The sequence below is a fragment of the Hyaena hyaena genome, unplaced genomic scaffold (assembly GCF_003009895.1).
Source record: "Hyaena hyaena isolate Hyena2069 unplaced genomic scaffold, ASM300989v1 scaffold_9, whole genome shotgun sequence".
NCBI classification, from domain to species: domain Eukaryota; kingdom Metazoa; phylum Chordata; class Mammalia; order Carnivora; family Hyaenidae; genus Hyaena; species Hyaena hyaena.
The window spans coordinates 755626-772886 of NW_024080641.1; the positions used below are offsets into that span (position 1 = coordinate 755626).

General features: G+C 60.9%; 2 protein-coding genes across 3 annotated transcripts; both read left to right on the plus strand.

Annotated features, from left to right (window-relative positions):
* Positions 1 to 142: 142 nt before the first annotated feature.
* On the plus strand, positions 143 to 3925 carry JOSD2 (Josephin domain containing 2). 2 transcript variants are annotated; one of them, XM_039251263.1, is made up of 5 exons: positions 143 to 425; positions 972 to 1131; positions 2528 to 2653; positions 3373 to 3567; positions 3672 to 3925. In XM_039251263.1, exons 2-5 carry the CDS (start codon positions 986 to 988, stop codon positions 3769 to 3771), a joined length of 567 nt encoding a protein of 188 aa, XP_039107194.1. In that variant the 5' UTR covers positions 143 to 425; positions 972 to 985; the 3' UTR covers positions 3772 to 3925. The 2 variants fall into 2 exon arrangements, with proteins under 2 accessions (XP_039107194.1, XP_039107203.1); XM_039251272.1 differs by having other exon boundaries at positions 143 to 383.
* Positions 3926 to 5975: 2050 nt separating this feature from the next.
* Positions 5976 to 16933, plus strand: LOC120241728 (proline-rich protein 36-like). The gene is made up of 4 exons (XM_039247059.1): positions 5976 to 6176; positions 6640 to 6843; positions 13702 to 15959; positions 16100 to 16933. Exons 1-3 carry the CDS (start codon positions 5976 to 5978, stop codon positions 15697 to 15699), a joined length of 2403 nt encoding a protein of 800 aa, XP_039102990.1. The 3' UTR covers positions 15700 to 15959; positions 16100 to 16933.
* Positions 16934 to 17261: the final 328 nt, after the last annotated feature.

Genomic DNA, 17261 nt, shown 5'->3' on the forward strand with positions numbered 1-17261 from the left:
CACTCCCGGAAGCTATCGCGAGAGCCTACTACCCACTCCATTTCCCAGAATCCTCTGAGCACCAGGGGGCGTGGCCGTGCGCGAAGGGGCGGGCTTCGCACGGCATATTTCCGGGATTCACGGCAGGGACGGATTTGCGGTTCCGCGTCCTCGAGGCGGCAGTGGACTTCCGGGGCCAAACTGCCCGGAACTTTCGTGAGCAGCCAAGGGCCTTCGCGGGGGCCGCCGGAAGCCGTAGTCCTGGCACGCGAGGGCCGCCGGGAGCTGTGCGCGTCGCGCCCGCCCAGTCAGCGCCGTGCTGCCGGCCCCGCACTCGGAGCCCACAGCCACCGCCCAGGGGGATGCGGGAGCCCCTGGTTTCGGGGAGCAGAGAGGCAGGCGGGGTGAGGGGCGTTGCCAGGCAACGGGCGAGCGCCGTGGTTGGGGTACGGGTCGGGGAAAGGGCTCTGTTCCTTGGTGTCCGGGGAGGGGGCCCTGTTGCCGAGTGCTAGAAGATAACCCCGTTGTTTGTGATAGGCGAGGGGAGGCTTCTGTTGCTAGGCGACTAGAAGGGACCCTGTTACCTAGAAACAGGGGGAGGAGGATGTCTCCATTGCTAAGTAACCAGAGAAGAGACTTGTTACCTAGTGGGGCCGGGGTCCTCTGTTGCTAGGTAACCAGAGAGGGAGCCTGTTACCTAGGGACAGGGGAGGGGGGTTGCTATATGACCACCATAGGGACCCTTTCACTTAGAGATGTGGTGGCGGGGTGGTCCTCTGTTGCCAGGTGACTAGGAGAGCCTTTTGTCGAGTAATAGGGGATGGAGGTACCCTTTTGCCAGGAGAGCACCTGGGGAGCAGGGTCAGGGGCCTCCTGTCCCCTCAGGCTGCCCTAAGCACCCACCTCAATGGCAGTGCCCCCAGGGCCCGCTGGCAGGTTGGGCCTCCAGATCCCAAGCCCCTGAGTACCTTCTCCCCCGCACCCCCAAGCAGGAGCCGAGGGCGGCATGTCCCAGGCCCCAGGAGCACAGCCGAGCCGGCCCTCCGTTTATCACGAGCGGCAACGCCTGGAGCTGTGTGCCGTCCACGCCCTCAACAACGTCCTGCAGCAGCAGCTCTTTAGCCAGGAGGCTGCCGACGAGATCTGCAAGAGGTGACCGTCGCCCGCCCTGACCCCTGGAGGAGCAGGGCTCCCAGGCTGAGCGACCCGCCTAGGTCTCTTGGCAGGGCCGGGACAGAGCCCCGGGGCTCTCTGCTGCCCCATCACCTGCCTGGGGAACCCCGGGACTGAGAGATGGAGATGTCGCCTCTCACACCTGCCCTTGGCCACGGCCACGGCCCCAGCTCAGGCCTCTCCTTGTCTTCTCTGGACCCTCATCCCCTCCAGTTCTCAGCTTCTGGTTTTTTCCGCCAGTCCACACTACACACGGCCCCAGTGCTGACCCTGCGCTCCCTCACAGCCCTCCTGTGGCTCGCCCGCAGCCCTGGGAGACGTCCCGAGTCATGCCGCCTGATGTCCAAGGCCCTGCATGCTCTGGTCCCCACGGTCCTCTGCAGTGTCAGATCTTACTGAACCCCCCAAACCAGATTCCTCCCCAGTCCCTGGAGGCTATTCCTTCTCCCAGCAGCCTGGAATGTTCGTCCTCACTATGCAGGATTTCAAACATCACTTCTTTGTTATTGTTCTGTCTTGTCTCCTCTCTGTCCCCACAGCCCCGGCCCTGGCTCAGGCCCATCAGCTCCCAGATCCTCCCTCCTGTCAGTAACCCACACGCTGCTGCACCCAGAGAGGACCCCGTCTCCCCACTCTTGCTCACAGCCCTCCCGTGGGCCCCCAGCACCCGCAGGCAGAGTCCCAGCCCCTCACCCTGATCATTACAGAATTTATTCATCCCGTCTGTCATTCACAACAGGGAGCCATCAACTCTTATACACCAGGGCCACGCTGGAGACCCAGAGGGGAGGCCAGTGTGAGCCCTGCCCCGAGGGAGGCCAGGGGAGCAGATGCACAGGAAAATAAGACCCAGACTTTCCCTCTCCGGCCCCTCCCCCTGCCCTGGCCATCAGGGGCCCAGAGAAAGAACAAAGGAGCCACTGTTCAGAGAAGGCAGGACCCAGAGAGCCAAGTGGTGGCAGGGTGGGCCTCCTGCGCTGGGGGACAGCAGGAGGAAAGGCTGAGAGGGGACACAGGAGACGCGGTTGGGGACAGGTGGCTGGGAGAGGGTGGGGTGGGACTGAGGCTAGGAGGCCAGCTGAGGGCGACAAGGCACCAGGGAGGGCGGGGGGCCGGGGGGTCAGTGTCGGGTGTGGACGCCGGATGGGGGTCCAGGTGGAGGAGGACGAGACCTGAGTGGGGGAGATGTGGTTATGGGACAGGGCAGAGAGTCGGGGACAGGAGGAATCGGGCTTGGGGCTGAAGAGCCAGGCGCTTGCAGGAGGGGGACAGTCCCAAGGCTGGGTGACTCAAGGGCCCCAGGACACTCCTGCTTTGTGGGGAGGGCGAGACCTTTGCAGGGGCTCCGTCTCAGGCTCTGACCCTCCCCAACCAGGTTGGCCCCAGACTCCCGGCTGAATCCCCATCGCAGCCTCCTGGGCACCGGCAACTATGACGTCAACGTGATCATGGCGGCCCTGCAGGGGCTGGGCCTGGCCACCGTGTGGTGGGACAGAAGGAGGTGGGACCCCGGGCGCTTCACGTGTGCTGAGCCTGGCACAGTGGGTGCTGTGGGACAGCAGTCGGTGTGAGACGGGGCAGAAGGGGCGGGTGGGTGGAAGGTTGGCACGGGTGGATCGTGGATTTTTGGCCGACCGACGGCTTGGCAGATGGTGCAGATGAGACGGTGGACAGGGCGGGCCTGCGGAGGGACGGGTAGGTGGATGGTGATGGGGTGACTGAGTAGGTGGCAAATGGGTAGTTGGATGTGTTGAGTAGGTGGCTGGTGGATGGGGTGGATGTGGATGGGCGGATGCGAGGTTGAGTGGATAAAGGGTAGACGGTAGGCGGCGGAGAGCAAATAGGTGGTTGGGTGGTTAGTTGCATGGATGGACGGACAGACGGCTGGGTGGGGTGAGACTGGAGGCGGAGTTGGGCAGATGGTGAGCACATTGCGTTGGTGGCCGGCTGGCTGGTCAGCTGCGGCAGTAGGTGACTGATGTTCGGTGGACGATAGATGGGTGATTGGGTGGGGGGGGGTTAGATGGCTGGGAGGTTTGGGTGCCTGGGGGGTGGGCCAGTGGGAGGAAACAGGGTGGGCTGAGTGACGAGAGCCCTTGGGCAGGCGCGGGGGCCACTGCTGCCACGCCTGCCTGGGTCCCGTGGGCTCAGTACCGCTGGGCCCGCAGGGGCTCGCGAGCACCGGACCCAGACGGTGGCATCCCCACTCCTCCCTCACAGGCCCCTGTCCCAGCTGGCCCTGCCCCAAGTGCTGGGACTGATCCTGAACCTGCCCTCCCCCATGTCCCTGGGGCTGCTGTCCCTGCCGCTCCGCCGGCGGCACTGGGTGGCCCTCCGCCAGGTGGACGGCGTCTACTACAACCTGGACTCCAAGCTGCGGGCGCCCGAGGCCCTGGGGGACGAGGACGGAGTCAGGTGAGGGGGAGGCGACTCTGGGGCCGGGACTTGGCGATCGACACCCCACCGCGGGAGGCAGCGCGCGGGCCCCTGGGCCTCAGTGCCCTCACTCCTCTGCCCAGGGCCTTCCTGGCGGGGGCACTGGCTCAGGGCCTGTGCGAGGTGCTGCTGGTGGTGACCAAGGACGTGGAGGAAAGGGGCTGCTGGCTGCGCACAGACTGACCCTGCGGCGGAGAGAACCAGGCCACCGGCCGCGCCGGCCCTGTGCATCCACGTCTGGCTCCTGAGCGCCAGGGGACCCCTCAGGGGCCCAGCCCCTTTCCCGCGCCCCCTGCTCCCCAGTGCCGCTGCTGCCTCAATAAATCTGCTGATTTGCTGCCGGCCTGGCCCGCGTCTGACTGGGGGTCCCCTGCCTCCCGTTGCCGTTTACCAGGGAGGCCGCTCGCCAGGCGGGCACTGCTGGGGGCCGGAGCTCAGACACCAGCTTTGCCAGTGCAGGCAAGTCGCCCACCCTCTCTGGGCCTCAGTTTCCCCATCAGTGGCATAGCAGAGAAAAGCACAAATCCCTGCCCTTGTGAGCTGGTGGGAGAGACCAGGGGCAGTCTAGAACGTTCAGTGGGGGGGGGGGGGGGCGGGGTGCGCCTGGGTGCTCAGTCAGTTGAGCATTGGACTCTTGGAACTCAGGGTCATGGGATCGAGCCCTGTGTCAGGCACCACACTCAGCGTGGAGCCTGCTTGGGATGCTCTCTCTGCCCTCTCTGCCCGTCTCCAGCTTGCTCGCTCGCTCTTTCTCAAAACAAACATTTCTAGAATGATCGGGGGGATCAGTGCTGAGGAGAAAACAAGTTTCTCGATTCTGTGTTCTACCCCGTCAGCTGCTCCAGGAGACGCCGCTGGGGACTGCCAGTACGCCCGCTCCATGGCTCGGGACGCGAGCCCGCTGACCTGAACGCAGGGGGGCTGTCCTGCGTTATCTGGGGGCCCAGGCCACCGTGGGGTCCTCACAGGTGGAGGAGGCGGCGGGACAGTCAGAGACGTGGCGAAGGAAGCAGGTCAGAGATGCTATGTGGCCTCGGCTCGGAGGACAAGGGGCCAGAGCCAGGAAGCGGGGCCACCTCTGGGGGCTGGAACCGCCAAAGGGAGGGGGTTCTCCCGGGCCCCGGCAGGAACCGCCTGCCCAGGACTCCGGCCCAGGGAGGCTCGCTGGACTTCTGACCTCCGCGAGTGTGAGAGTAAATGCGTGTTGTTTTTAAGGCACTGACTTTGTTAGAGCAGCCATAGGACCGGTGCGCTGGGGGTAGGGTCCGTCCCGGAAGGTGGGCCTCACCCAGAAGCAGGGGAAGGAGGGAGCCGTGGGGAGGTGCGCAGGAAGGGCATTCCGGCCTGAGAGAACAGCCAGTGCAAAGGCCCTGAGGAGGCTGACATGACCGGAGGCATGAAGCAGGGCAGGGAGGTGACAGAGGGGGAAGGTGGGCCCTCTGGGATTTGAGCAGGACAGGCACCCATTAGGTGTCTCTCCACAGTCACCTGAGCAGGACCCCCTCCTGTTCTGTGTCTTTCCCTGGGGCCTGCGGTCCCTCGTCCCTCCCTCGTCCCTGTCCGCAGCCCTTGTCCTATGAGCCGTCACATGGCTCCCTGCCCAACCTCTGGGTCTGGCCTATGCCGCTGAAGCGAGTGGCTCGCTCTCGGGCTGGGAGGAAGACACAGGAGGACAGGAAGCAGCCCCCTGTCCCAGTTCCAGGGGGGTACTTTCAGGGGGGCCTCCAGGGGGCCCCAGGAAGATGAGGGAACCTGGGGGAGCTGGCTCTCCAAAGGGCCATGGGAGGGAAGGCGGCCGTTCCAGAACCGGAAACAACTCTCAGTGGAACCTCGAATCCGAGGGGGCAGTTGTTCCTGACAGGTGATGAGGGGGGGTCCCCGCCAGGCCCCAGGGCCTCCAGGGGGGAGCTGAGGGCTGGACTTTGTCCAGGACAGTGGGTGGGGGCTGCAGGGGGGCCGCGGGTCAGTCCTGGGCTCAGAAAGCCCCCTTGGGGATGGTGTGGGGACAGCCTGGAGGCCGGGGGACCTGGGAGGAGGGTCCAGATGAGAGAGGACGGAGGCCTGAGTCCAGACCGTGGGGAGGGGAAGAGGGACACAGCCCGGCGGCCCTGCGGGCAAAAGCGGGGAGGCATGAAGGCCGGACCCCTGGGACCCTGGGATGGGGGGGGCACCCCAACAGATGCAGAGTGGTTTGAGGTTTGGGGGACATGCTGAGCTCAGTGGGATAGAAGGGATGTGGCAGACCAGGTGACATCAGGGTCAGGGCTCAGGAGATGGCTTCGGGGGTCTGGGGTCTGTCCCAGGAGGCATGAGTGCGTGTGAGCCCAGGGAGGGAAGCAGTAGAGCGGGGCCTGGCAAAAGTGGGGTCCTCTCTTAGGGGGGCAGAAATGGGGGACCCAGAGGCACAGGAGGCCATGGGCAGGGCGAGGCAGGGTGAGCGTCCCTGTGCCGGGCTCCCTCCGGACAGCAAGTTCTTCCAAGCACACAAGCTAAACCCGGACGCCGGAAAGAAGGCGGGTGCAGCTGCCGGGACCCGGGGCTTGGAGGCCCCGCTCCTCCGGAGACTTCCAGAGGTCAAAGGGCAACTTGTAAAGTGAAGTCAAACAGCACATTAGAGAGAAAGGGCTGGGGTCCCAGGACACCCCAACTTTGGGGGCAGCCCCCCCCCACGCAGCCCCCCTGCCCCCCTGCAGCTTGCCGGCTGTCCCACACCTGCTCTCTGACTCCCCCTCCCTTCTTGGGCTCTGTGGGTATTTCTGTGTCTCTATCTGCCTCCCATCTCCCTGCGGCCCCGGGCCCCGCCCTGCCCTCCGTGCCTGTCGCCCGTCCCCTGCCTGTCCCCTGCGGGTCCCAGACAGCCTGGCGGGACTCCCTGAGTGTTTCTATTCTCGGGTCTGAGTGACCTCCCCAGGTGCCTTCTCCGCTGTGGCCTAATATGGTCCGAGCGCAGCGCCGGGTGGGACCCGGGGAGGGGCGGGGGGCGGCCTCCCCAACCCCCCCCCCCCCCTCCAGGGCCAATCTCTCCCCCCTACCCCACCCCTGCACTGCCAGGCTTCCGGGCCTGCCCGCGGATGGGGATCGAGTGCTGCCCCTTCGGCCCTCACGACGCGGAAGGTGCCCTGCGCCCTCACCCTCGAGGCCACCGCTCCCGGGGACAAGGCCCGGCTCAGGCGGTCCCTTGCCCCAGGGCGCCTGCTGGCCCGGTCCCTTGCCCCAGGGCGCCTGCTGGCCCGGCGGGTCCCAGAGCTCCGCGGGGTGACGGGCTCCGCGCTAGGCCGCCCGTTCGCAGGGCCCCGCCCGGTCGCGGGAAGGGGGGGCCACAGTCACGCGGCAGGTGCAGGGTGGGGTGACAGCTGTCCCGCGCCCCCCGGCGCTGACAGCTGAGGCCCGATTTAGCTCCGGGAGCCCGGGGCTGACCAGATAAGGCGGCGGAGGGGGTGGACCCGCCCCCAGGGCGCCCCTTAAATTGCCCAGATGGGCCTGGGGGCCGGCCGCCCGCTGATGCCAGGTGAGGGACCGCGCGCCTTCCTCGACTGCCCCGCGGCCTGCCCAGCGGCTGGGCCCTTTCTCTCTCTCTCTCTCTCCCTCCCTCTCTCCCCACTGCCCTCCGTCTGTCAGTCCGTCCCTCTCTCTCCCCTGCCCCGCTCCCTCCCTCCTCCCATCTCTCTGCGTCTGTCTGTCCGTCTGCTGTTTCTTCCCAGCTCTGTCCTCACCCCGTTCCTCCGCCTCCCGCGTCCCTGTCCCTCTTCTCCCTCACCTTCGTTTCCGAGTCTCTTCCTCTCTCTGTCTCTCTCCATCTCTGCCTCTGCCTCCCACCCATGTCTCTCCCTTGTCCCGTCTCTCCATCCCTCCCCCACCTCTCTGGGCCTCAGTCTCCGTCTCGGTCTCTCCCGGCCTCAGTCCCTCTGTCCCCTCGCCTCCTGCCCCCCCAGCGCCGGGGAGGCCGCGGGGCCTCTGCTGCTGCGTCCGCTCAATAAAGCCGTTCTGTCCTCACTCTCTCGCTCCCCTGGCCTCCTCCTTTCCTTCCTCACCCCTCCGCCTCCGCCCGCCCCGCTCCTCCCTCCCAGAGACAGCGAGAAACTGAGGTTGAGACAGACGAGGGACTGGGGAGACAGAAAGGCGAAGCAGAGGGAGACCCTGGGACAGTGAAACAGAGACCAAAGCAGGGGGCGGCAGACCTAGAGGCGGACAGACTGCGGGGCACAGGGACGCGGGGGGACACACAGCGAGGTGGGGCCGCAGAGACACAGAGGGACTCAGAGACCCAGAACCGAGCCGGGGCGGCGCCCACCCCCCCACAGCAGAGCCCGGCTGAGCGCCCCCTCCCCGTCCCCCCCGGGAGAGCCAGGCCCAGAACAATGTGTCCTTGTCCCCGGCGGCAGCTGGGGGGCGGGCTGGGTCCCAGGGGAGGGGCAGCCCCCAGGAGGCCCAGCCTCCACCCTCAGACTCCCCCTTCTCCCTCATCCTCCTCCCTCTGGCCCCCCAGCCTGCTTTCCGCTAGGGAAGGGGGCACGGTTTCGGGGCACGTGCTGTATGGACGTGAGATGCCTTCTGGCCTCCCCACCCCCCAGCCCTGCACCCTCCTGTCTCCCCCTGGACCCCCAGCTGCTGCTTCCTGAGCTTCTGGCCCCCGTTCTGGGAGGAAATGGGCATTTTCGAATCCCTAGTGTTTGTCAGGCAATTTCCACACCCTGCCTCTCTCTGTACCTAGCACTCTGCTCTCCTGTCCCTTCCACCCGATTCCTGCACTGTCTGGTCTCCGGGGAGGAAAACGTGCATTTATGGGGCACCTGCTGTGTGCTGGGAAATTTACAAACTCTGTCTCCCCTCTTAACTATACTTTTTTCTCCCCTGTCCTTTCTTCCCTCTCCTTTCTGACCTTCTGCTTCCTCCTGGGGGAGGGAATGAACACATACTGAGCGCCTACTGTGTGCCCTTAGTTTCCACATCTTCCCTCCCTTCCTCATACCTTCTTCCCCTTCTCCCTGTCTCTCCTCTGTCCCCTCCTCATCTTTCTGGGCTCTCTTCCAAGGCAAAGAACACACATTTACTGAGCACCTATGGTATGCCAAAATTGCCTGTGCTTTCTCTGCTGTCCTCTCACCGGATTTCACTGACCTGTGGTTTCTGCTGCTTTCTGTTCTCTGCCAGGGAAGGAAATGGGCATTTGTTGAGCACCTATTGTATGCCAGACAATCTCCTTACACTCTCCTCCCCCCTCAATTTTCCCTGTTCCTTCATTTCTGACTTCTTTCTGCTCCATCTGCTCTTTCTTGGGGGAGAAAATATGCAACTATGGAACGCCTACTGTATGCCAGGCAATTAACATTCCATCTCATCTCCTCTTGCCTCTTTTTCCCTGTCCCTCTTGCTCTGCCAGCGTCTCCCTTCCCGGGGCCCTCTTTTGGGGAAGAGAACAAGCACTTACTGAGCACCTCCTGTGTGCCCCATGATTTGCCTGCACTACCTCTTTCCTGTGCTTCCTCTCCTCTGCCAATTCTTCTCGAGGTTACCTCCTTTCTTCTGATCCGCCAGCCTCATAGCCTCCTCTGCATTGACCTCCTTGGCCAACCTTCCTTTCCTTTGGCTTGTACCTGCGTCTTCCTTTTCCTCTTGTTCTCTCCCCCCAGGAAGACAGTGAGCATTTATTGAGTGCCTCCTGTGTACCCACAGCCTAACTTACACATTCTTTTTCTTCTCCTGGGCTCCTTCTCTGCTCTGGCTTCTCCCCATCCTCTCTGTCCTGTCTGCTGTCTTCTGGGGAAGGAAATAGGCATGTATTAAGCACCTACTGTGTTCCGCTCCTTCGTATACACTGTCATTGCTTGTTTCACTGGTTCTGTTCTTCCTTTTCTCTTCCTCTCCGCTTCCTTCCCTCCTCCTGGCTGCTTTCTGTGTGCTCATTACCAAGGAGGGGTACGGGCATTTATTAAGTACCTACTGTGTGCCCAGTGCTTTACATATACTGTCTCCTTCCCTCACAACTTCTCCTGTTAATTCTTCCTTTCCCTGTCTTTCTTCTTTCTCTTGGGAAAAGAACTAATACTTAATAAGCACCTGCTGTATGCCCAGCAATTTCCACCTATGTCTCTCTCTCTCTCTCCTTAGGCTGTCTTTCCTCCCATTTTTCTGCTCTGGTGGTCTCTTTCCCCTTTCTGACTTGCTTCCTCTCTCCTGAAGACAGGAATGGGCATGGAGAGCACCTACTGTGTGCCAGGCTCTTTATACACAGCCTCCCCTCCTCACAATCTCCTTCCCCTCCCCTCTCCTCTCTGCTGCCTCTTCTCTTCCTTCCTGCTCTCAGAGCTCCCAACACTAACTGGGAAGGGGAAAAGGAAGGGAAAGGGGAAAGGGGCACTAATTGAGCACCAACTGTGTGCTGGGTCATTTACACACACTGACACCCCTCATTACACCTTCTGTCCCGCCCTGCCCCTTCCGCTCCGCTGGCTTCCTTTCTTTCCTGTTCTTCCTTCTCAGTAGCGGGAGCTCGGGATTTCCCAGCAGAAGGGATCTGGGGGCCTCTAGGAGTCTGTCACCACCACTGCAGAAGCCGCAGGCCAGCTGCCCCTTGCAGTGACGGTGACAAATCTGGGCTCCAATTTGATTCCTTCATTAGAAAAACAAATATGAATGACAGCCACTCTGGTTTTGGGGAGGGACAAGGGGACTGAATGAAGGCTGAGAAAGTAGGGTAGAAAGTGCTAGAACAGAACAAGGGAGGCAGCAAGTGACCAGTGGAGGAGGCGCCACAAAGTCTCCCATTACATCTCCCGCCACCCCTCCCCTCCCACCCCCCTGCCCGGGGCTGGGCTCCTGGGGGCCCTGGGGACGCAGATGGTGACACTGAAGCTCAGAAGGGGAAGGGGGCTTTCCGGCCGCGGCCTCCCTCCCTCTGCCTCGCTCTGAGTGTCTGCTCCCCGCCCCCCCTCCAGTCCTCGGCCGCCCCTCAGACCCCCTCAGACTCTCTCTCTCTCAATCTCAGACTCTCTCTCTCTTTCTCTGACTCACTCTGACTCTGTCTCTCTCACACTGGCTGTCTCTCAGTGTCTCAGATTCTCAGTCTCTCTCTCCTAGACTCTCTGACTCTCTCTCTCTCTTTGAATCTCTCTCTGACCCAGTCTTTCTGACTTTCTTTCTCATCTATGACTTGTCTCTGTCTCTCTCTCTCTCTCAGACTCCCGGACTCAGACTACTCAAGCTTTGTCTCTCTCAGATTCTCTCTCTCTCTCTTTGACTCTTTCTGACTCTGTCTCAGACTCTGACTCAAACTCTCTCTCTCTCTCTCAGACTGCGTCTCTCGGACTCTTAGACTCTCTGACTTTCTATCTCTCTCTCTCTCTCTCTCTTTGACTCTGTCTCTCTGACTCAGACTCAGTCTCTCAAATTCTCTCTTGAACTCTCTGACTTTGTCTCTCTCAGATTCTCTCTCTGACTCAGTCTCTCTGACTCTCTCAGAATCTGTCTCCCTCTCAGAATCTCTCTCAGAATCTCTCAGACTTGTCTCTCAGAATCCCTCTCTCAGATTCCCTCAGAATCTTTCTCTGAATCTCTATTTCTCAGACTTGTCTCTTCTCTCTCTCTGATTCCCTCAGAATCTCTCTCTTTCTCTGAATCTCTATTTCTCAGACTTCTCTCTCTCTCTCTCTCTCAGAATCTCTCTCTCAGATTTGTCTCTCTCTCTGACACTCTCAGAATCTTTGTCTCTCTCAGACTTATCTCCCTCTGACTCTCCCAGAATCTCTCCATCTGGCTCAGACTTGTCTCTCTCAGATTCTCTCAGAATCTCTCTCTTTCAGAATCTGTCTCAGACTTCTCTCTCTCTCTCTCTGACTCTCCCTCTCAGATTGTCTCAGAATCTCTGTCTCTCTCAGACTTCTCTCTCTCTCTCAGGCTCTCCCAGAACCTGTCTCTCTGACTCTCCCTCTCAGATTCTCTCAGAACCTCTGTCTCTCTCACTCTCTCAGAATCTCTCTCTCTCTCAGACTTGTCTCTTTCTCAGACTCTCAGAATCTCTCAGACTTGTGTCTCTCTCTCTCTCTCAGACTTGTCTCTCTCTGTGTCTCTCTCAGATGTCTCTCTCTCTCAGAATCTCTCTCTCAGACTTGTCTCTCTCTCTGACACTCTCAGAATCTTTGTCTCTCTCAGACTTATCTCCCTCTGACTCTCAGACTCTCTCAGAATCTGTCTGTCTCAGACTTGTCTCTCTCTAATTCTCAGACTCTCTCAGAATCTCTGTCTCTCACACTTCTCTGACTCTGTCTCTCTCAGATGTCTCTCTCAGAATCTCTCTCAGACTTGTCTCTCTCTAATTCTCAGACTCTCTCAATCTGTCTCTCAGACTTGTCTCTGACTCTCTTTGACTCTCAGAATCTCTGTCTCTTTCAAAGTTGTCTCTCTCAGAATCTCTCTCTGACTTGTCTCTGACTCTCAGAATCTCTCAGACTCTCTCTTAGAGTCTCTGAATGTCTCTCTCCCTCTGTCTCTCTCAGACTTGTCTCTGACTCTCTCTCTCTCAGAATCTTTGTCTCTCTCAGACTTGTCTCTCTCAGACTCAGAATCTGTCTCTCTCAGACTTGTCTCTGATTCTCTCTCAGAATCTCTGACTCTCTTAGACTCTCTGAATGTCTCTCTTCTCTCTGTCTCTCTCAGAATCTCTCAGATTCTCTCTCAGATGTCTCTCTCTGACTCCCTCTCTCTTTCAGACTCTCAGAATCTCTCAGACTTGTCTCTCTGATTCTCAGAATCTCTCTGACCCTCTCAGAATCTCTGTCTCTCTCAGACTTGACTCTCTCAGAATCTCTGTCTCTCTCAGACTTGTCTCTGACTCTCTCAGAATCTCTCAGACTCTCTATCTCTTTCAAAGTTGTCTCTCTCAGAATGTCTCTTAGACTTGTCTCTGACTCAGAATCTCTCAGACTCTCTCTTAGACTCTCTGAATGTGTCTCTCCCTCTCTGTCTCTCTGACTTGTCTCTCTGACTCTCTCAGAATCTCTCAGACTTTCTATCTCTTTCAAAGTTGTCTCTCTCAGAATCTCTCTTAGACTTGTCTCTGACTCTCAGAATCTCTCAGACTCTCTCTTAGAGTCTCTGAGAGTCTCTGAATGTCTCTCTCCCTCTCTGTCTCTCTCAGACTTGTCTCTCTCAGAATCTCTATCTCTTTCAGACTTGTCTCTCTCAGAATCTCTGTCTCTCAGAATCTCTCAGACTCTTAAACTTTGAATGTCTCTCTCCCTCTCTCTCTGACTCTGACGGTCTCTCAGACTCTTTTTCACTCAGACTGTGTCTTAGACTCTCTCTGACTCAGACTCTTCCTCAGACTCTGTCTCTCTCTGACTCTGTGTCTCTCAGACTGTCTCTCTCTCTCTCTCTGACTCTCAAGACTCTCTCAGGCTTTGTCTCTCTCAGACTATCTCTCTCCGTTCCTCTCTCTCAGACTTTGTCTCTCTCCGACTCTCTGCCTCTCTCCCTTCCTCTCAGACTCTCTGTCTCTCAGACTCTTTCAGGTTCTCCCTCAGACTCTTGTCTCTCGGACTCTCTCTCTGACTCTGACTTTTTCTCAGACTCTGTCTCTCTCATTCTCTCTCCCTGACTCTCTCTCCCTGGGACTCTCTCTGCGTCCCTGTCTCAATATGTCTCGTTCTTCATCTTTTCCCCGCCTCTCCTGTCCCCCTGTCCCCACACGCGCCATCTCGGAGCCCCTCTCCTCACACCAGTGTCCCCCGCGCTGCCTCTGGTTCCTTCCTCACACTTTCTTGGCCGCCTCACTTCCCCCTCCTCCTCCCGCTCCCCTCCCCTGCTCCTCTCTCCTCCCCCTCCTTTCCGTCCGGAGCTGGGTCCCCCTCCCCCCCGCGGGTCCTCTTTCCCCCTCTCCTCGCCCTCCTCAGCGTCACTCTAGTTCACACACACGCACACGCACACGCACACCCCGTTCTCCCTTCTCCCCAACCGACGCTTCACTTCCCTCCGGCCGACCCCACCCCCGTCTGGCCCCCTGGCCCGTGGCTCCCAGCCTCCCCCCCCCCCCCCCCTGCCCCCCCCGGCTGCGCTTCCCTCCGCCCCCTCCACCCCGTCCCTCGGCCCTGGGGGGGGACCACGGTGGCATCCTGACAGCGGCGCCTGGGGCGGGGAGGGGGAGGCGTGTGGCGGGTCCCCCTCTTCCCTCCGCTTCTCTGCGCGCCTCTCCTCTTCCTCTGCTCTTGTCCCCTTCGCTTCCAGCTTCTTTTCCTTGTATCCGCTTCGCACCCCAACCTCCCCTTCTTCAGGCTGTGCTCGGGGAGCCCCGTTCCCTTCCCCCTCCCGTGTCCCTGCCCCGGTCCCTCCGTCTGTCTCTCACACGCCACTTCTGTCCCCCCCGCCCCTCCAGGGGGCCTCCTAGTCCCCCCTTTCTGTCTACACTCTCAGTCGGCCTTTCACTGTAGCTTCTTTTCATTGACTTTTCACTCCTCTTCCTGCTCCGTCCCCTCCCCGTCCTGCCGCCGTTGCGTCTCTACCCCCTCCCCGCCCTGTCTTCCCCGCTTTCCTGGACAGCCCCCCCCCCGTTTCCCTTCCCAACTTCTCGGTCTCTCTGCTTCCCGCCTCTGCGTCTCCCCCCAGGTCCCCCTGCCGCCTGCAGCAGCGGGGAGGCCCCTGGCCGGGCGCCCCCACGAGCTGGTGACACTCGTCTCCCGCCTCCGAACAGACAGCCCCGTGATTCGGGTGTCCCATTTCACGACAGTCAGGTCACGGCCCGGGCCCACCAGCCCGCCGCTCTCCGGGGGGAAGGGCGCTATCTCTCGGGGGGGGGGGGCGCACAGCCGCCCCTCCCTCTTCTCTGGCTCCGGCTGGTGGTTCCTTCGGTCCTCTTCATCACCCGGCTCCTTCCGCACACCGTCGGCTCGGGACTGTCGGTGTTCCCCGCTGTCACTTCCTCGTCTCCCTAGGTCACAGAGCGCCCGCGGAGTGGCGGCCGGGCGCCGAGGAGGGAGAGGCGTCTCCGCAGCTGCCTGTGACCTCGCTCTCCAGTCGCCTCTCCCCGGCCAGGCCCCCACCCCGCCGGACCCCGGCCGGGGGCCGCGGCTTCTGGGCGTGCGCGTGCCTGCCCTGCCAGTGTGCGCGCGCACGCGCCTGTCTGTGTCCGTCCGTGCGCGGGCGCGTACCTGTGCGCGCGCGCGCGCCTGTGCCTGTCTGGTCCGCGCGCGTCTACCTGTGCGCGTGCGCGCCCTTGCCCCGCCGGCGTTTCCAACCCCCTCTCCCTCATCCCTTCCCCTCCTCCTCCCGCTCCCCAGCCGCTCCCCGCACCCCTCACTCTTCTCAGTGCGGCTTGTGCTCTCTCCTCCCGGCCTTTTTCTTCCGCTTCCTTCTCTCTCACCTCTTTTCCCGGCCCCGGCTCCACGCGCACCTGGCACTCCCCGCCCCTCGCTCACACCCCTCCTTTCTCGGCCTCTCTCCTCCTCCGCCCGGTTCTGTCCCGCCCGCCCGCTCTCCACCCTGCAGTCTCCCTTGTTCTCCGTCTCTCTAGTTCCCGTGCGCGCTCCCCCTCCCTCCGCCTGCTCTCCTCCCCTGCCCTGCCCCGCCTTGGCCTTCTCCTCCCGGCCCTCGCCCAGCCCGCCCTCCTTCTGTCTGTCTTTCCCGCCTCTCCCCGTGCCCCTCACCCCTTCTGTCTTTCCCGCTCCCGTTCGCTCCTCCGCTCCGCACCCTCCCCTGCTCTCCCGGACCGTCTCCTGCCTCCGGCCGTCCTCTCCCATTTCCGACTCTCTCCCTTCATCTCCCTACTCCTCCTTCCCCCAGCCGTCCCCCTCCCCGCCACCGTCTCCTTTCCTCTCCCTTCTCCCCTCTCTCTCAGGGCCTCCCCCCAGCCTTTCTTCTCTGTCGCCCTTCCTCGTCCCCCCGCATTCCATTTGTCCCCCGCCCCGCGCTTTCTCTTCCCTTCTTTCCTACTTGCTCCCCTCTCCTGCTCGCTTCCATCCCTTCTCTCCCCACCCCTTCAGTCTCTCTCTCTCTCTCTCTCTCTTCCTCCCAGACTTCTTCCCTCGCACTCGCCTCCTTTCCTCTGAGCCTTGTCTCCTGGGAGGCCCCTCCACGCCCCGCCCCTGCAGGCGCTCTGAGCTCCTCTCCCGTCTCCCTCCCTGAGGTCCTGAGCTGACACGCACCCAGGGACCTGTGCGGCGTTTGTGCCAAGAGGCTGGACAGCCCGGAGGAGGGCTGCCCAGCCTGCGGCCCCCGAGGTGGAAGGGCATTTGTGACACCCCCTTTCTCTCTTTCTGTCTGTCTGTCTGTCTGTCTTGGACCCTGGACCCTGCCGGGAGGAACGACGCCTGCCCCTGGCCCAGGCAGGAGGAAATGAGGAGCTGCCTCAGACACCGGGACTGCGATGCCTGGAGACGCAGCCAGTGAGTGGCGGGGCCGGGACTGGCTGGGCCACCCTGCTCCACTGTGCCGAGCCCTGGTGGGCGTGGTGAGCGTGGTGGGCAGGCAGCTGCCTCCTCTCTGCTCGGTCCTCCCCAGTCCTCCACCATCTTCTCTCCTTCAGGCGGCACGGAGCGTGGGCGGACCTCACCTGACTCCCATTTCACCCATGAGAACACAGGCACCAGTGTTACCGAAGACCAGAATCTGCTGGGACAGAGGCTTCGTGGGGACCCCGATCTTCCCAAGGGCCGAGAGCACCCCCTGCAAGGCCCTTCACTTCGTGAAAAGGCGCCACGTGCGCCTGTCCTCCCCAGCGTACCCAGCAGAGTGTCCTAGGGGCCTGGGAGGCATTCCCTGGCGGTGTGAAGCCTTTTATCGCCACCTACTGATAAAGGACGGAACTGCAACCCGGCTGGATTAGACACCAGGAATGGCTGAAAAAACACAACAAACTGCAGGGACTGGAATGCTTGGGGGAGGGGTGTGTGGGAGGAGAGATATTGGTAGGGGTGAGGGGAGATGGAAAATCTGTAAAAATGTGAAAATGTTTACTCTTGGTCACCATGTAAACATCAACCCCAGCAAGCTCCTTGGTTTGCCAGCTTAAACCTCCACACTCCCATTTTCATTCTGCGGGTGGGGTCTCCCCGCGTTGCCATGGAAATGCAAGCGTGACTCTCTGCGGGGAAACAAAGGAAAGTTGCCTGGGGGCCTGTTTCTAGGAACTGGGCCAAGTGGAGTTTTCCTCTGTAAGGACACCACTGTGTCCTGCTGAACTGAAAGGTGGGTTGCAGCGAAGGAGAATGACTGACAGCTAGAGAGGCCCCAGGAAGTGGCCCCTGACCCTCACTGGGAGTCTCCCCGCTGGGTTAAATGGAGGCTACAGAACTATTTCCCAAAGCCCCTGCTACGCCGTAATTTGACACAGTAGGATCTTTAAAAAACACTAAAATTATTAGCCTTATGAATTTTTTTTTTCTTAATGTTTTCATTTTTGAAAGAGACAGAGCATGAGCAGGGGAGGGGCAGAGACAGAGGCAGACACAGAATCCGAAGCAGGCTGCAGGCTCTGAGCTGTCAGCACAGAGCCCGACGCAGGGCTCGAACCCACAGACGGCCAGATCATGACCGCTTCACTGACTGAGCCCCCAGGCGCCCCAGCCTTACAGATTTTAAGAGTGCCTGTCCTACAACTCTGTCCTAAGTATACCTAAATGACAATGTGAAACCCCGGGGTGGGAAAGGGGTTTCCTACACGAACATTTATGGGGCAAAGAAGAGCA